The 17,955-nt window shown below is 45.4% G+C and overlaps 1 protein-coding gene across 1 annotated transcript in view; it reads right to left on the bottom strand.

Moving 5' to 3' along the window:
• Nucleotides 1–619: 619 nt before the first annotated feature.
• RAB11A (RAB11A, member RAS oncogene family) overlaps nt 620–17,955 on the bottom strand; it is a 54,098-nt gene continuing 36,762 nt past the window's right edge. Inside the window, exon 5 of the mRNA XM_069766377.1 lies at nt 620–1,400. Coding sequence (XP_069622478.1) covers nt 1,261–1,400 — 140 coding nt within the window. The 3' untranslated portion in view covers nt 620–1,260. The remainder of the gene's footprint in view (nt 1,401–17,955) is intronic.

Below are 17,955 nucleotides of genomic sequence, written 5' to 3'. Positions count from 1 at the left end.
CGACTGAGGTCAGTAATTAGTGGCAGTGTTCACATCAGGACTGTGGCTTCGGTAAGCCAAACCTCAGACTCCTCAAGTTCCCGGACAGACTACCCAGCCCTGGTCACTACTGAGCATGTGCATAAAGTGCAGCACAGATTCATCTCAACTAAAAGCCGAGATCCTTAGATCAGGAACAGAAAATATATTTATAGGATATTTCATCACTTTCCAAATTATTATGGGAAAATTTACAGCACATCCTGCACTGTACTACTCTACCCAAGTTGTTATACATTTTAGGAGTCGGACCATTTTATAGCAACTCCACCAAAATAGACTGACTCCAACTCCACAGCCCTGGTTTACATGAATGATGTATCCAACGCCATCACTGCAGAACCTGCAGGGACCCTGGAGCAGTGGGGGTGGGGATTTGAACTGATAAAAATTGTATGGTTATTTTTCAATTTACACCATTTGCTGCTCTTCGGTCACCTTATAAATATCCTACAAACCCATTAAAAACAAGTCCTGCATCCTCTCACCGCTAAGATGGCCGCAGAAGGAGGTCTTACCCCAAATGTCTGCAGAAAGCTGCGGGAAGGCAGAGCGTGAAGAGAAAAACGTGACTTAAGGCTTAACAGTATAAACACTTTATTACACATCACACCTGTTTTTTTCCATGTAGTTTCTATAGATCAAAACAGCGGTTCTAGCAATGAGTGACATACAAGTGACATTACCTATTACTAGATTAGTGAGAAAAACAACCCAAGAACAGAAAAAAGATCTGTTGAGTCACAAGGTATGAGGAGAATATGCCTCCAGCAGACAACATGCTTTTATTTCATATATTATACAGACATCTCTGAGTGGAGAGGAAGAAGAGGAGGATGGGGGGTTAGGACAGACCTGGAATCATCTTGTCTTTAGAGAAGAAAGGAGGAAGGCGGCAGAGCAAAGGGAGGGAGGAAGAGAAAGAATTAGATTGTTTCTTTAATATAGGAAGATGAAAAAAAAATCAAAAGAATTTAAGACATGTAAAAATCCAGATGGAATAGTAAAATTAAAGTTCTTACACACATACACTCAAAAAATATATTAACAAAAGAAAAAAAAAAAAGGGGAGAAAAAAAAAAAAAGAATTCCAAAGAGTCCAGTGCAGGACAGGGGGAATATACAGAGCCTGGCACCTCTAGGGCTGGTCAGGTACAGAGCCTGGCCCCTCCAGAGCTGGACACAGGGATTCAGAGCCTGGCACGTCGCAGGCAGCAGCCATTATATGTTCTGACAGCATTGCATCTTTGGTTTATTTTCAGTGGTGGGTGGGACATGTATGGGAACTACGTTGTTACTGGGGGACATGTCATTCTCACGTCTGTCAGACATCTGCTTCTGGGACACAATGCGGTAAATCTCTGAAAAACAGAATAAACAAATATTAATGGAGTAAGTACAGGCACACAGTGTTCACATGTCATAAAGGAGCGTGTGGGCAGGACAAGAGGGGGCATGTCAAAGAAGCGTGTGGACAGGACAAGAGGGGGCATGTCATAAAGAAGCGTGTGGGCAGGACAAGAGGGGGCATGTCAAAGAAGCGTGTGGACAGGACAAGAGGGGGCATGTCATAAAGAAGCGTGTGGGCAGGACAAGAGGGGGCATGTCATAAAGGAGCGTGTGGGCAGGACAAGAGGGGGCATGTCATAAAGGAGCGTGTGGGCAGGACAAGAGGGGGCATGTCATAAAGAAGCGTGTGGGCAGGACAAGAGGGGGCATGTCATAAAGAAGCGTGTGGACAGGACAAGAGGGGGCATGTCAAAGAAGCGTGTGGGCAGGACAAGAGGGGGCATGTCAAAGAAGCGTGTGGGCAGGACAAGAGGGGGCATGTCATAAAGAAGCGTGTGGGCAGGACAAGAGGGGGCATGTCATAAAGGAGCGTGTGGGCAGGACAAGAGGGGGCATGTCATAAAGAAGCGTGTGGACAGGACAAGAGGGGGCATGTCAAAGAAGCGTGTGGGCAGGACAAGAGGGGGCATTATATCAGAGCTCTTCTCACCAGAAGACTCATGTGGCGGCTACAATAGTTGGACAAAAGTTTTCAGACTGACACAAATGTTACTCAAGTACAATTATTAGCATTTCATACGTTTTTACACTTTTATTGACAAATCAAGTTTATACAAAGACTCAATATTTACAGTGCTGTCCCTTATTTGTCATCACACATGGCACTGGGGAGGCACAGCAGGGATCACTGATAACGCTTCGTTTCAGGGAGGGGACAGGGGCTGTGACCGCAGCCTGTGCCCCTGATGATGCTTCGTTTAGAGAACCCCAGCATGCACTAGTGATACTCAAACTAATAGTCATCAAACTGGAAGTAGGAAAATAAAATACAACAGCAGAAAGTGCAGGAGTGAACATAGCCTCTATGCTGCCTGAGGCGAACTGCAAAACGGTGCCCCCCCATAGTAAAATCAATATAAATCTGGTTTACCCTTTACTTACATTCAATTTACATTACATTTACTCTTTACATGCATTCAGTAGTTTGAAGTCACAGAGTGCAGAAATATGTCTGAACACCCCTTTAATTGCTACGTACTGTAGATCTGTATCCAGATGTACGATAAATAATAATGATTGCAGGGGCAGTCACCATTTGACCCCCACTAATCACAGGCTGCAGTGGTCATGTAAATAATGCACAGGTCGACATCACTTTTGGTACCAGAGGGGAACACCGACACGAATGAGAATCACTAAGTAATGTAATAAGGGGTTTTTAATTTTATTTTTTAAGACCACCCCTTACTCTTTTGAAAATTTGGCAAAATAAGAGAAAATTAAAGCCCGCAACTGTCAGGTGACTGGCACAGGCCCCCCTTCAGAGAAACGTCTAAGGCCACGGGCACACGTTGCAGAGCCGCCGCTGTGCGTCCACAGCGGTTTCCCATGTGTTTACAGTACAACGTAAACCTATGGAAAATGGAATCCGCTGTGCCCATGCTGCTGAAAAAAAACACGCGGAAACGCAGCGGTTTATATTCTGCATCATGTCAATTCTTTGTGCGGTTTCCGCAGCTGTTTACACCTGCTCCATAATGGGAATCCTCAGGTGTAAAACCGCAGGTGGAATCTGCACAAAATACGGGGAAAAAAACACGGTAAATCCGCTGTAAAACGCAGTGTCATTTACCTGCGGATTTCTGGAATCCGCTGGGGAAAAATCTGCAGCCCTCAAAAATACGTGTGCACATACCCTCACAGTCACCTGACCGCTGCAGTTAATCACAGGTTTTATCTGTTCTGTGACATCCAGATGGTGCAGTCATCGCTTCCAGAGCTGCTGTCGACCACCAGAGAGGTCTGTGGCTGAATTCCCGGGGGTGACAGGAGGGCAATATCTCTCTCTATAGGATTTATTTTAAATAAACTAGTATGTATATACTGTATATTTTCCCCATCTCAGATAACCCCTTTAATGCCAGGCAGCATACAATACAAACATAACACATCCTCTTCTATTTACCTTCATGGTCACACAGTCTCCTGCTGCCTGTGGCTCCTGTGCTTACCTGGTGTATACCAAAGAGGGCACACCGCAGGTAGCCAGGGGGGACCAGTACCATTGTCATATTAAGGAAGCAATTTATGACTTGGGATTTACCCTGCTGGCATCACTGCTATATTCTAGTGACAAGCGCATAATACCGGGAGCATAGGAGAACAGAGGGGGGCACGAGAGAACAGAGGGGGGGCATGAGAGCAGATCTAATTTGATTTATTTTTGGGTATGAAAATTTACAGGGTGATTCCATAATTTTTTCCTCATAATTGAGTGATTCCATCATTTTTTTCCCTATGCTTGGTTAAAAAAAGTAACCAAGTGTTTCTTCAAGCCAGAAAGTCGCCATTTCAAATGACTTTAGTTTTGTGCCATGTCTGTGATCTGCTTTTTTCTATAAAATTAAACAACTGAATGAACATCGTCCGACGCTCCGGATTATAAGACGCACCCCAAATTTTGAGGAGAAAAATAGGGATTTTTGTGTACTCACCGTAAAATCCTTTTCTCCGAGCCATTCATTGGGGGACACAGACCGTGGGTGTATGCTGCTGCCAATAGGAGGCTGACACTAAGTGATACAAAAAAAGTTAGCTCCTCCCCTGTAGTATATACCCTCCTGCTGGCTCTCAGCTAACCAGTTCGGTGCAAAAGCAGTAGGAGATCAATAACAATATATGAGCGTATAGCATGTCATATTCTAAAAAACAAGCATAAGATAATAACAGGGTGGGAGCTGTGTCCCCCAATGAATGGCTCGGAGAAAAGGATTTTATGGTGAGTACACAAAAATCCCTATTTCTCCTTCGCCTCATTGGGGGACACAGACCGTGGGACGTCCCAAAGCAGTCCCTGGGTGGGGACAACAATAGATCAGGCCCTGTGTAACCGCTACTTACAAGTGCGCCACCGCGGCCTGCAGAGTCCGCCTGCCCAGACTCACATCTGTGGAAGTGTGGGAATTATAGTGCTTCAAGAATGCATGCGGACTGGACGAATCCGCAAGCTTGCAGGCGTGCCTTGCTGACGCCTGGTGCCTAGAACCCTTGATAGACCGGGAGATAGGCTGACATCTAGCACGGAAGGACTCCTGGATGGTGAAAAGAATTCACCATGTTATCATGGTCGATGAAACGGCTAAACCCTTCCTGAAAATGTCAGGAAGCCTTCCTCTACCATCAGGAAGCCCAAATAAAATGTCCAACCTTCAGAAGGACGCTGTCCTCAAGACGTACCTACTCAGAGCACTCACTTCGTCCAGAATATGGGGGATCTTATTCCATTTTGTGGACTGGAGCCAAAAGAGATGAGGGAAGAACTATGCCCTCATAACCGTGGTAATACAGTACCACCTTGGTAACAAGGGATGGAGATGGCCTGAGGACAACCTTGCCTCGAAGGTAATAAGGGAAAAAAGTCTGAAAGAGCAGAGAAGCTAGCTCCGAAGACTCGTCAGAGTGAGAATATCGCAGAGGAGAACGGGATGACTTTCCCTGATAGTAAAGTCTGCCCGGATGAAAAAGGAGCCTACTGTAAGGCTCCTAGGAATAATAAGGTCCCAATGATCTAACGGTATGCGATAGGGAAGAACTACGTGTGAAAACTCCCTGTGAGAAAGTCCCTACTTGCAGTTGTGCTGCGATAAGGCGTGAAGATACTAGCTCCGCAAACAAAAAACGGACGTGGTCAGTTCGGATCTCTGAGGATCACTGGGCCCCTTTCTGCTTCCGAAAGGCTTTCGAAAGCAGTGGAAGGGGAGAAATGGAAACTGGTACCACGGCAGAACCAGAGCATGGAGAGCGATGGCTCTTGGATCTCGAGGCCGAACCACGAACTCGAGTACATTGGCCTTCAGTCTGGATGTCATCCCACCTACAACTGGAGAGCTCCAGTAAGGACAGATCTGATGGAAGACTTCGGGGTGAAGTTCCCACTGACTTGAGGCGGAACCCTGACGGCTGAATTTGTTTGCCGTTCAGAGTTCTACTTCTGGGATATATACTGCCGAGATCACCGAATAATAGACTTCGGCCCATCAGAGAAAGTGAGGTACCTCGGTCATGGCGCCTGATCGTGGGTACCTGCTAGATGACTGACGTAAGGCACCGCCGTGACATTATCCAATTGAAATCGGATAGGGTGACCCGCCAGAAGGCAGTGGACCTGATGTAAGACTACCGTTCGGATCTCCAGAACAATGATGGGGAGAAGAAGACTGGCATTGGTAGTTACTAATAACCATTGAACCGGGAGAAAGGGCCTGGATAAAGAAGGAGCTCAGAGACTATTGTCTGAAAGTCTATTTGACTTGCTGAAAACAAGCGGAGCGAAGGAAACCGCTTCCATTGTTGTCACAATTTTTCCTCAGAACTCTCTTAGCAAATCGAATGAAATGAGGGGTGAGTAATCAAGTCCTCAGAACTCTCCTTGCGCGAGCTCCCTGTTGAAGGGCCATGACCTTGTCTCGAGGAAGAATTACCATCCTTCTAGAAGTGTACAGGATCATCCTCAAAAAGGATATCTGCTGGGCTGGAAATGAGGAGAACTTGTCTAAGTGTAGCTGCCAGCCCAGGAGAGAAGGTATCGCAAGAGATATAGACGACTCAGCGTAGTCCTGGAAGGGCGGCTAGACAGACCAAACAGGGCAGGACGAGCACGCCTCTAGAGTGCAAGAGAAACATGACATCCGCCATGACCCGAGCGAACACTCTGGGTGCGGAAGCAAGGCCAAAGGACAAGGTTGTGACATGAAAATGCTGTTGACGAATGGAAAGGCGAAGGAGTTTTTTGCAGAGGGCAAGCAACCCGAATGTCGATGGATGCCGGAAACTGCACCTTTTTCTGTTGAAGTAATGGCTGAGCGGAGGAACTCCATCCAAAGAAGGAGGACCATGTCAAAGGTTGTTAGAAGTTTGAGGTCCAGGGTCAATCTTACTTTTCGTTCCCCTGTTTGGAACCAAGATCCCTTAGATCTAGACTGTGCTGGACAATCCTTATACAATCCTTTGTCAGTCTCCCGCTCAAAGGATTTGATTGGCCAGTTGTTGCTGGTGTGAATCAAGGTAGTTAAGGTCTCCAGCCAGGAGACCATTGCTCTAGCAATCCATGCGGCCGCTAGGGAGGATAGAGCGCTGGACTCGAAGCCGCAACGAACCAGATTTGCTATCTGACAGTCCGTGGTATTTTTAATTGATGACCCATCAGGTAGGGATACTGGTAGGAATACCACAGGAGATTCTACCCGGTTAATCTGCCCCATGGCAGAATGTGCGGCTGCATCCAGCAGGTCATAGTCTCTTGTCATCTCCTCTTTCCACGGTGCAGAGATAAAAATTAGGAACCCTCGATCCATCAACCTCTTAACAGGGAAGTGGAGAGGAATTGTCCGCCTTCTTGCATCATCCACTAAATAGTGGTGATGCAGAGGGGGGAGCTCGTACGCCAAAAAGGGTGCCTCTATATGTCCACAGAGTACAGGTCTCCAGGTGGACAGGACAGGTTGTCTGGCGTTAGGCCTGGATGCAGAAGAGGAAACATGGAGACAACACTCCGTGTGCTCGTCTGTTGATGGTGTGGGGAGATCGGTGCCCTTTAAAGGACCCGTCGCCCTTAAAAAACAGGCCAGGCATGGCATCCCACGTAGAGGCTTCTGTCCAGTGAATCGCTTATCCGAATTGAATGGCAAATGCTCTCGAGGGAGTTTAGTCTCTGAAGCTCTGGCAAGCTCAGGCAATATCCAATCCATATTCCTTGTTTGCCTTTAAGACCAGGAAATACTGGTCATGAGGTACTTCCTTACCTGGGTACTGATGTAGAGTCGATGTGCCCCTTTAATGCAAAAATACTGTCACCCCAGTGTGAGCTGGCCGGGTGGACCAAGATGGCCACCGGGAGCTGCAGAGTTGATAAAATCTCGCAGAGAGCGAGAAGCGCCAATTTGGGGGGCGGAGCCACAGACAAGATGTTGAATAGGCCCAAGCCGGGGCCTAAATTTCTGTAGCCGGCGGGCGACACCAGCGGGGCGTTCCAGGCAAGACTTCCAGGATGCGGCCTACAAATCGGCCGAAGCCGGGGACTAAATTTTTGCAGCCATCCAGAGCGTTACCTCAGAGAGGTGGGCCACAGGGAAGTGGCTGAGGCTGCCTGTCAGCATGTGAATATCCCACTGAAGATGGATCCACTCACCATTGGTGCGCGTGCCGGCATGGAGCGGCCACGGATGTGGGTTTCAGCGCTGTTCTGTGCAGCGTGGACGGTGCAGGGATAAGCCTCAATCCATCATCCGTTTGTTAGGGAGGTGGAGAGGACCCGTCCGCCTCCTTGTGCCATCCGCTTTCACAGTGGTGGGACAGTGGGGGCTGCTCGGACGCCATAGAGAGGGGCCTCTGTACAGCCACGGAGTTCAGTCCGGGTGGACAGGGCCAGTTGTCCGGCATTAGGCCTGGCTCCAGGAGAGGATACATGGAGGCGACACTCCATGTGGTCGCCTGCTGGTGTGGGGAGATCGGGACCATGAAAGGAACCGTCGCCCCTGAAGTGAGCTCAGGCATGGCTTCCCACGTCGCAGGAAAGGGTACGGGGAGGTATACTCGCCGTGCTCGCCTGTTGATGGTTCGGGGGAGATCGGAACCTTGAAAGGAACCGTCGCCCCCTTCACTCCGTTAATTAAAAAATAAAAATTTACAGAAAAGTAAACAATAAAATAAAAACGTTGGGGTCTGAAACAGACCCATGTGCCTCCTACAGACACTAAGCAAGAACTGGTTAGCTGAGAGCCAGCAGGAGGGTATATACTGCAGGGGAGGAGCTAACTTTTTTTGTATCACTTAGTGTCAGCCTCCTATTGGCAGCAGCATACACCCACGGTCTGTGTCCCCCAATGAGGCGAAGGAGAAATAGGAAAAAACTTTTTTAATAAATTGGTGGGGCGTCTTATAATCCATGTGTCTTATTACTTACCAAGGGTTGTGGCTGCGGTGGATCAGGGTCCCAGGGTCATTGCTGGAGGCAGGAGAGGAGCATTGCTGCAGGCTTGGATGAGGGGGCCTGCAGGGGGGCTCCAATGCTGCAGAAGGGTCCTGTGCTGCAGGCTGGGATGAGGGGGTCTGCAGGGGGCTCCTGTGCTGCAGGCTGGGATGAGGGGGTCTGCAGGGGGCTCCTGTGCTGCAGGCTGGGATGAGGGGGTCTGCAGGAGGCTCCTGTGCTGCAGGCTGGGATGAGGGGGTCTGCAGTGGGGCTCCGGTGCTGCAGGGCTGTCTCCGGTGAAGCGGGGGGCTCTGGCGACATTTTGTGAAAGATCAGAGCCCCCCGGCACTACTTCCATGCGTTCCTGTATGACTGACTCCGGGAAAATGGCCGCCGGAATCTTGAGAGATGAGATCTCAGCGCTGAAATCTCATCTCCCAAGATTCCGGCGGCCATTTTCCCGGAGTCAGTCATACAGGAACGCATGGAAGAAGTGCCAGGGGGCTCTGGTCTTTCACAAAATGTCGCCAGAGCCCCCCGCAGCATCGGAGCCTCCAGCATCACCTGGGGCAGCAGTGGTGGCGGGCGGCAGCGGTGGCAGGCAGCAGCGGGCCACAGCGGCGGCGGACACCCCCTCATACCAGCCTGTAAGTGGTATATCCGCTTTGTAAGACGCACCCCCATTTCCCCCCCAAATTTGGGGGAAATAAAGTGCGTCTTACAAAGCGGAAAATACAGTATATATATAATTCTGTTATTGGTCTTGGGGCTATTTTCACCACTGTTCCACATCATTCATTTTGTCTATTTATACATTGATGTTTTTAATCATGATTTGAATAAAATGAGTTATGTTTTATATTGGACTGTGTCCTTTTCCTTCACTGTATTTCTATGAGATATGAGATTGTCCTGCAGATTAGACCACTGGCACCACTTGGTGTATGGTCCTACTGATAATATTATGCTTTCTGTTCTGTGAATTTTGCGCTTAACATTTTAAAATGTATTGATTTTTTTTTGGGGGGGAATGAACTGTAATTTTAATTTATATAACTTTTTGGGCTAGGGATTTTTTTAAATTTTGCTCTTTAATTCAATTTTCACAGGGTAAAAGCAATTCTGTCTTTTTTACATTTCCATGAGAAAGCTAAGTGATGAGCTACTTTTATAGTTTGGGTTGGTTAACCCCTTTACCCCCAAGGGTGGTTTGCGTGTTAATGACTGGGCCAATTTTTACAATTCTGACCACTGTCCCTTTATGATTCTGACATTGTTTTCTCGTGACATATTGTACTTCATGATAGTGGTAAAATTTCTTTGATATTGTGAAAAAAAAAATGAAAATTTAACAAAAATATTGAATATTTTGCAATTTTCCAACTTTGAATTTTTATTCCCTTAAATTACAGAGATATGTCACACAAAATACTTAAGTAACATTTCCCACATGTCTACTTTACAGCAGCACAATTTTGAAACTAAAATTTTTTTTTTTTTTAGAGAGTTATAAGGGTTAAAAGTTGACCAGCAATTTCTCATTTTTACAACACCATTTTTTGGTTTTTAGGGACAACATCCCTAACCAAAATAACCAAAAGTGACACCATTCTAAAAACTGCACCCCTCAAGGTGCTCACAACCACATTTAAGAAGTTTATTAACCCTTCAGGTGCTTCGCAGGAATTTTTGGAATGTTTAAAAAAAAAAAAAAAACTTTTTTTTTTTTTTTTTTTCACAAAAAATTATTTCAGATCCAATTTGTTTTATTTTACCAAGGTTAACAGGAGAAATTGGACCCCATAAGTTGTTGTGCAATTTGTCCTGAGTACGCTGATGTGACGCCCCAGGGTCCTGGTAGTCACAGTGACATTGCTTTTCTTATGGGGAGAGTGATGTCACGCTTGGAAGCTATAGAGGATTCCTTTGAACAAGTAACATAGTAACACAGTTAGTAAGGCCGAAAAAAAGACATTTGTCCATCCAGTTCAGCCTATATTCCATCATAATAAATCCCCAGATCTGCGCCCTTCTACAGAACCTAATAATTGTTTGATAAAGTAATTAGCACATACTGTACAACACCATTCTGACTTCAGCCAGAAGGGGGAGCTGTACACCCAAAATCAGGGGAGCTGCTTGCTTTGGCCGGGAGGAGGAGTTAGTTGCTAGGCCGTTGCTAGGCTGTTGGGAAGATTTAGTCAGTTGGTGCCAGACAGCAGACTGGAGCAGTCTGAGGCAGAAGGACGGGTGAGGGGGCCGTACAGCCCAAGGTGCTGTAGCTCCTAGATAGCGAGATACAGAAGGAAGAACAGCCTTTAGCTAGCGTGCAGGAGAGCGAAGCACAGGAGTGTGACAACAAAGGGGAATAGCTGCAACTGGGCTACATCAATCCCTAATTGAGAGCAGACACCGGTAGCAAGAAGACCGAGGCTGTTGTGGGACTCTAAGACATAGCAGAAACAGGCAGGACAGCTGGATTATACATCACCTGTTCGCCCTAACACCCAGGAGACATAGTGACACATAGAGCCCGGGTTGTGCTAAAGACCCTGTAAAAAGGCTTGAGTCACCTGTCCTAAGGGTTTGTGTCTTAGTTCAACAACAGGCAGTAAGGGACTATAACAACACAGTGTTAAAAGGAAGGCTTTTAGCTCCACCTGATAAAGCTGGACTCTGAACTCGCTTCCAAGTCGGCCGCACCAGCACCTGTGATCCGGTACCCTGGACTGTGGCTGCCTGAATTGCTTTGGTAAAGAGACAGCAACCTTGTGTCCTCGGTTTCTTATTACACCATCTCCATCTATACATGGGAGCCCTGGGGACCTACTTCACCTGCGGGAAGTTATACCATCTGGCTGCCATAACATCATCCCAGAGGACCCCTTTAAGCAGAGTCGGTCAGCCCTGAGTGAACACCACAGGTGGCGTCACAAACTTTCCTTAGGGTTTCTACAAATCCCTTTAAAGACTGTCCCTTTACCATGGGTGCCCAGGGCCACGGACCGGGTTGCCACTGCCATGACACGTCCCATTAAGTACCGGACCCGGTACAGAGTACCCCACTACCCTGACGGGCGACTCACTGATACCCCATATGTCGGGGTAAACCACTGTTTGGGTGCATGGCAGAGCTCGGAAGGGAAGGAGCGCCGTTTGACTTTTCAATGCAAATTGGCTGGAATTGAGATCGGACGCTATGTCACATTTAGAAAGCCCCTGATGTGCCTAAACAGTGGAAACCCCCCACAATTGACACCATTTTGGAAAGTAGACCCCCTAAGGAACTTATCTAGATGTGTGGCAAGGACTTTGAACCCCCAAGTGCTTCACAGAAGTTTATAATGTAGAGAAGTAAAAAAAACAAATTTTGTTTCAAATTTTTTCGCCCCCAATTTTTTATTTTCCCAAGGGTAACAGGAGAAATTGGACAGACCCCTAGCCTGAACACACCCCTAACCACAACACACCCCTAACCCCATCACACCCCCAATGCTAATTTACTATTTATAGTGGGTTTTTATAGCGGGTTTTTATGTTTGGCAGCTGTCACATGCTAAAAGACGCTTTTTATTGCAAAAAAATAGTTTTTGCATCACCACATTTTGAGAGCTATAATTTTCCATATTTTGGCCCGTAAAGTCATGTGAGGTCTTGTTTTTTTGCGGGTCGAGTTGACATTTTTATTGGTACCATTAACGGGCACATGACATTTTTTGATTATTATATCAAATAATATATTATTTTTGAATTATATTTGAAACTATTTTATATAAAAAAATAATTGTTTTTGCATCGCTTTATCCTGAGAGCTATAACTTATTTTTTTCGCTGATGACGATGTATGACGTTTTCAGCGGTACCATGTTTATTTATATCCCTTTTTGATCGCGTGTTATTCCACTTTTTGTTCGGCGGTATGATAAAGCATTGTTTTTTTTTGCCCTTTTTTTTTTTTAACGGTGTTCACTGAAGGGGTCAACTAGTGGGACAGTTTTATAGGTCGGACGCAGTGATACTACATATGTGTACCGCTCCTGGCACTGGGTGTCAGATGTGAGAATCAGCAGACACCCAGCCCCGATCGGCCGCACACCACCCATGTGTGCGGCCGATCAGCTTCGACGTACTTTCCCGTCCATGGTCATACGGGCCCAGCCCACATGGACGGGATAGTACGTCAGATGTCAGAAAGAGGTTAAGACAAGGACATAAATACTAAAAACGCTATTTACATTTTTTTATTCTTTTTTTACTTTGCTGTTGTGATATACAGAAGAGCTAATTTTATATATGAAAAGGAGATGATCACACACCTCTGTCCTGTTCCTGCGATCTGTTAGCTCCTCGGCAGCCAACCTTCTCCCCCTTCACACTGGAGTCAGAGGGGTGGAGTGGAGCATTTTATCAGGCTGCGTCACAGCTACAGCAGCAATCCGGGGCTCGTTTAACCCCTTAATGACCGCCAATACGTCTTTTAACTGACCTGAGATATAAGAGAATAGCCTCCCCATACAGATGACAATCCAGCATCTGTCGGTTGTACACTATAGCTGACAACTTGCTGTACCAGCCACGATCAGTATTTGCACCATCTAAATCTGTTTAACCCCTTAGATGCTGCTGTCAATAGTGACTACATCATTATAAATGTTTAACAGAGTGTGGGGGCTTCTTCTTTGTCACAATTGGTGCCCTCAGATCATGATTTTGTTGTCCTGATGTTTGCGATGGCAATTCATGACCAAATAGCGGCCTTAGAGTCTGACGGCTGTAGTAATCTGTTTAGAAGTTAGCAACATTTAGGTGGTAAAAATACACATTTTCATTTCTGTCATACCACTTTGCATTAATTCCTGTAAAGCACCTGAAGGGTTAATAAACTACCTGACAGCAGTTTTCAATATGTTTAGGGGTGCTGTTTTTAAAATGGTATCACGTTTGTGGGTTTCCCAATATATGGGACCCCTAAAGTCACTTCAAACATGGATAAGTCCCTAAAAAAATAAATTTTGTAAATTTCTTTGAAAAAATGAAAAATTGTTGCTACATTTTTAAACCTCCTAAAATGCTAACAAAACAAAATAACATTTTACAAATGGTGCTGATGTAAAGCAGACATGTGGGAAATGTTATTTATTAATGGTTTGCTGTTGTATGACTATCTGGATTAAAGGGATAATCATTCAAATTTAGAAAATTGCTAATTTTTTAACATTTTTCTCAAATTTTTGATATTTTTTATAAATAAACACAAAAAATGTTGAACAAAATTTACCATTATCATAAAGTATAATGTGTCACGAAAAAACAATCTCAAAATCACTGGGATTTGTTGAAGCGTTGCAGAGTTATTACCACATAAAGTGACACTGGTCAGATTTCAAAAATTTGGCTCGGTCACTAAGGGGTTAAAGCATCGAGTGTGTGAGTTGTAGACACATGCAGCTCTCACTTTCATCCCTGATATATTGGGCTGGGATATCAGAATCTCAGTTTTAGGGCTCGTGCAGACAAGTCCGACAAAATATTTTATTCTATGGGACTTTGCATATACTATTTTTTTCCCTTTGACCGAGTCTGTCCTTAAGAAAAAAAAAAAAAAAAAAAGATAAAAAAAAAATAATCACAGCATGCACTACTTTCTTCCATAAAATCCGATCACGTTTGGCCATGCAAGTTAAGGGGGGGGGGGCGTAAGAAAAAAAAAATAAAAAAAGCAAAAATAAAAAAAAGCAGACAAGTCTCGGATGACATCCGAGCACGATCCAATTTTCACGAACTGACAAAATGGAGAGGATGGAATTGTTTTTCACCCCCATCTTCTCCACATCTGAGAAAATCGGATCCAACTGTGTCCACAGAGTGTGAGGCGAGTTGGATTAGCATAATCGGACCGCGACTGTTAGGAAATCCCTGAATGCGTTGTGGCTGTCGAACACCCAATAGACATGTATCCGCGGGGACTTAAATATATATATTTTGAGCACACCGAAGACACTCGGTTAGCACCCGAGCATGCTCATATAACACCTTATCCCAGCACATTCACTCATCACTACAGATGAGAGAAAATAAGGTAGTGCGACCGTTGCCTTAATATAAGCAGACTCACTGCTGTAGCGCAGATCCCAGGCGGAGATACAGCCTGATAAAATGATCCCCTTTACCCTTTTTTCTGAGTTCAGTAAGTCTGAAGGAGATGGGGAGCTGCGGGGGTCAAAGAGAAATGGTGGGTGACCTCCTCCTGCCCCTGTGTAATATATGACCATTGATAGACAGGACTATTCGCAGGACCCTGATCCAGTAACCATGTCGGTAGTCCATAGCTGCTGGACAAGAGAAAGGTAAACCTCCTCCGGCCTGCCGGATTCTCCTGCACGGCGCTGTCACTGCGGTACGATGCACGCTCCACGCCACGCAGGAAGAGGCGCAGAGGATGGATCTCATAATCCTTATATGCGGAGCTACCAACCTGCACCATGAAAAGCATTAAGCTACTTACTGGTAGCGGCATTTTTCGGAGGCCTATGACAGCACTACGAGAGAGGGGATCCGCCCTTCAGGAACAGGAAACCTACAGATACAAAAGGGCGGCACCTCTCCCTATGCATCAGTTGTATTTCAGAGCCTGAGAGGACTACCGCGGTTAGTAGCACACAAATCTACATTATATACAGTTTATGTACAAAAATAATCCATCATATTGAACTATATACCACACGTGAGATCTATCTGTCTCATTATATATACTATAGGAAGTGCAACCCCCACGTGAATAGGGAGGGAACTAAGGGTGCTGTCATGGGCCTCCGAAAAATGCCGCTACCAGTAAGTAGCTTAATGCTTTATTCGGATTCCCATGACAGCACTACGAGAGAATTACAGAGATGTAAACTACCTTAGGGAGGGACTATAGCCTGCAGCACCCTTAACCCGAAGGTGAGATCAGAAGAGAACCCCAAGTCCAACCTATAGTGCTTGAAAAAGGTGGAAGGGGATGACCACGTAGCTGCCTTACATATCTGGTCGATCGACACTCCAGATCTTTCAGCCCAGGATGTAGCCATGGCGCGGGTGGAATGTGTCCTCAGATTCTGCGGAGCCGGACCTCCACCTGCAGTATAAGCCAGAGAGATAGCCTCCCTAATCCACTTCGCTAGCGTGTACTTTGAAACTCTAAGACCTTTCCTGGGACCTTGGAAGGATAGAAACAACGCATCCTCTCTCTTCCAAGCATCAGTGACTGATATATATTCTAATAGACATCTCCTAACATCTAATGTACAGGTCCTTCTCAAAAAATTAGCATATAGTGTTAAATTTCATTATTTACCATAATGTAATGATTACAATTAAACTTTCATATATTATAGATTCATTATCCACCAACTGAAATTTGTCAGGTCTTTTATTGTTTTAATACTGATGATTTTGGCATACAACTCCTGATAACCCAAAAAACCTGTCTCAATAAATTAGCATATCAAGAAAAGGTTCTCTAAACGACCTATTACCCTAATCTTCTGAATCAACTAATTAACTCTAAACACATGCAAAAGATACCTGAGGCTTTTATAAACTCCCTGCCTGGTTCATTACTCAAAACCCCCATCATGGGTAAGACTAGCGACCTGACAGATGTCAAGAAGGCCATCATTGACACCCTCAAGCAAGAGGGTAAGACCCAGAAAGAAATTTCTCAACAAATGGGCTGTTCCCAGAGTGCTGTATCAAGGCACCTCAATGGTAAGTCTGTTGGAAGGAAACAATGTGGCAGAAAACGCTGTACAACGAGAAGAGACCGGACCCTGAGGAAGATTGTGGAGAAGGACCGATTCCAGACCTTGGGGAACCTGAGGAAGCAGTGGACTGAGTCTGGTGTGGAAACATCCAGAGCCACCGTGCACAGGCGTGTGCAGGAAATGGGCTACAGGTGCTGCATTCCCCAGGTAAAGCCACTTTTGAGCTACAGAGAAGCAGCACTGGACTGTTGCTAAGTGGTCCCAAGTACTTTTTTCTGATGAAAGCAAATTTTGCATGTCATTCGGAAATCAAGGTGCCAGAGTCTGGAGGAAGACTGGGGAGAAGGAAATGCCAAAATGCCTGAAGTCCAGTGTCAAGTACCCACAGTCAGTGATGGTGTGGGGTGCCATGTCAGCTGCTGGTGTTGGTCCACTGTGTTTCATCAAGGGCAGGGTCAATGCAGCTAGCTATCAGGAGATTTTGGAGCACTTCATGCTTCCATCGGCTGAAATGCTTTATGGAGATGAAGATTTCATTTTTCAGCACGACCTGGCACCTGCTCACAGTGCCAAAACCACTGGTAAATGGTTTACTGACCATGGTATTACTGTGCTCAATTGGCCTGCCAACTCTCCTGACCTGAACCCCATAGAGAATCTGTGGGATATTGTGAAGAGAAAGTTGAGAGACGCAAGACCCAACACTCTGGATGAGCTTAAGGCCGCTATTGAAGCATCCTGGGCCTCCATAACATCTCAGCAGTGTCACAGGCTGATTGCCTCCATGCCACGCCGCATTGAAGCAGTCATTTCTGCCAAAGGATTCCCGACCAAGTATTGAGTGCATAACTGAACATTATTATTTGTTGGTTTTTTTGTTTGTTATTAAAAAACACTTTTATTTGATTGGATGGGTGAAATATGCTAATTTATTGAGACAGGTTTTTTGGGTTATCAGGAGTTGTATGCCAAAATCATCAGTATTAAAACAATAAAAGACCTGACAAATTTCAGTTGGTGGATAATGAATCTATAATATATGAAAGTTTAATTGTAATCATTACATTATGGTAAATAATGAAATTTAACACTATATGCTTATTTTTTGAGAAGGACCTGTATAGAGTAATTCCTCTTTGGAATTAGAAGGATTAGGGAGAAATGACGGTAACACTATCTCCTGAGATCTGTGAAAATCTGAGGCCACTTTTGGTAAATAAGCTGGATCTGGTCTGAGGACTACTCTGTCCTGTAGAAATTCTGTATAAGGGGACAGCCTAGAAAGAGCCTGTATGTCTCCTACCCTACGAGCAGATGTAATTGCCACCAAAAACGCTGTTTTGAGGGATAGTAATTTAAGTGAGGCTGAATGTAAGGGCTCAAATGGTTCCTTAGTCAAGGCTGAAAGGACTAGATTGAGATCCCAAGGATTGACCTATTCCTGTGCATAGGTCTGGATCTACTAGATGCTTTGATAAACCTTGATACCCAATAATTACCCGCAATGTTACAAGAAAATAGAGCCCCCAGGGCTGATACTTGTACTTTTAGTGTACTTGTGGATAGATTTAGCTCTAGCCCCCTCTGCAGGAATTCTAGAATCTGGTTGATTGGTATACCCTCTTCAATATTAAAATTTGAAGAGGCCAGAAACTTCCTCCAAGTTCTAGAGTAGATCTTAGTTGTTATGTTTTT

Source organism: Ranitomeya imitator, chromosome 4 (assembly GCF_032444005.1).
Source record: "Ranitomeya imitator isolate aRanImi1 chromosome 4, aRanImi1.pri, whole genome shotgun sequence".
In the NCBI taxonomy this organism is placed as follows: Eukaryota; Metazoa; Chordata; class Amphibia; order Anura; family Dendrobatidae; genus Ranitomeya; species Ranitomeya imitator.
Note: the sequence above shows the minus strand (reverse complement) of the source record. Positions and strands in the feature narration are given on the sequence as shown.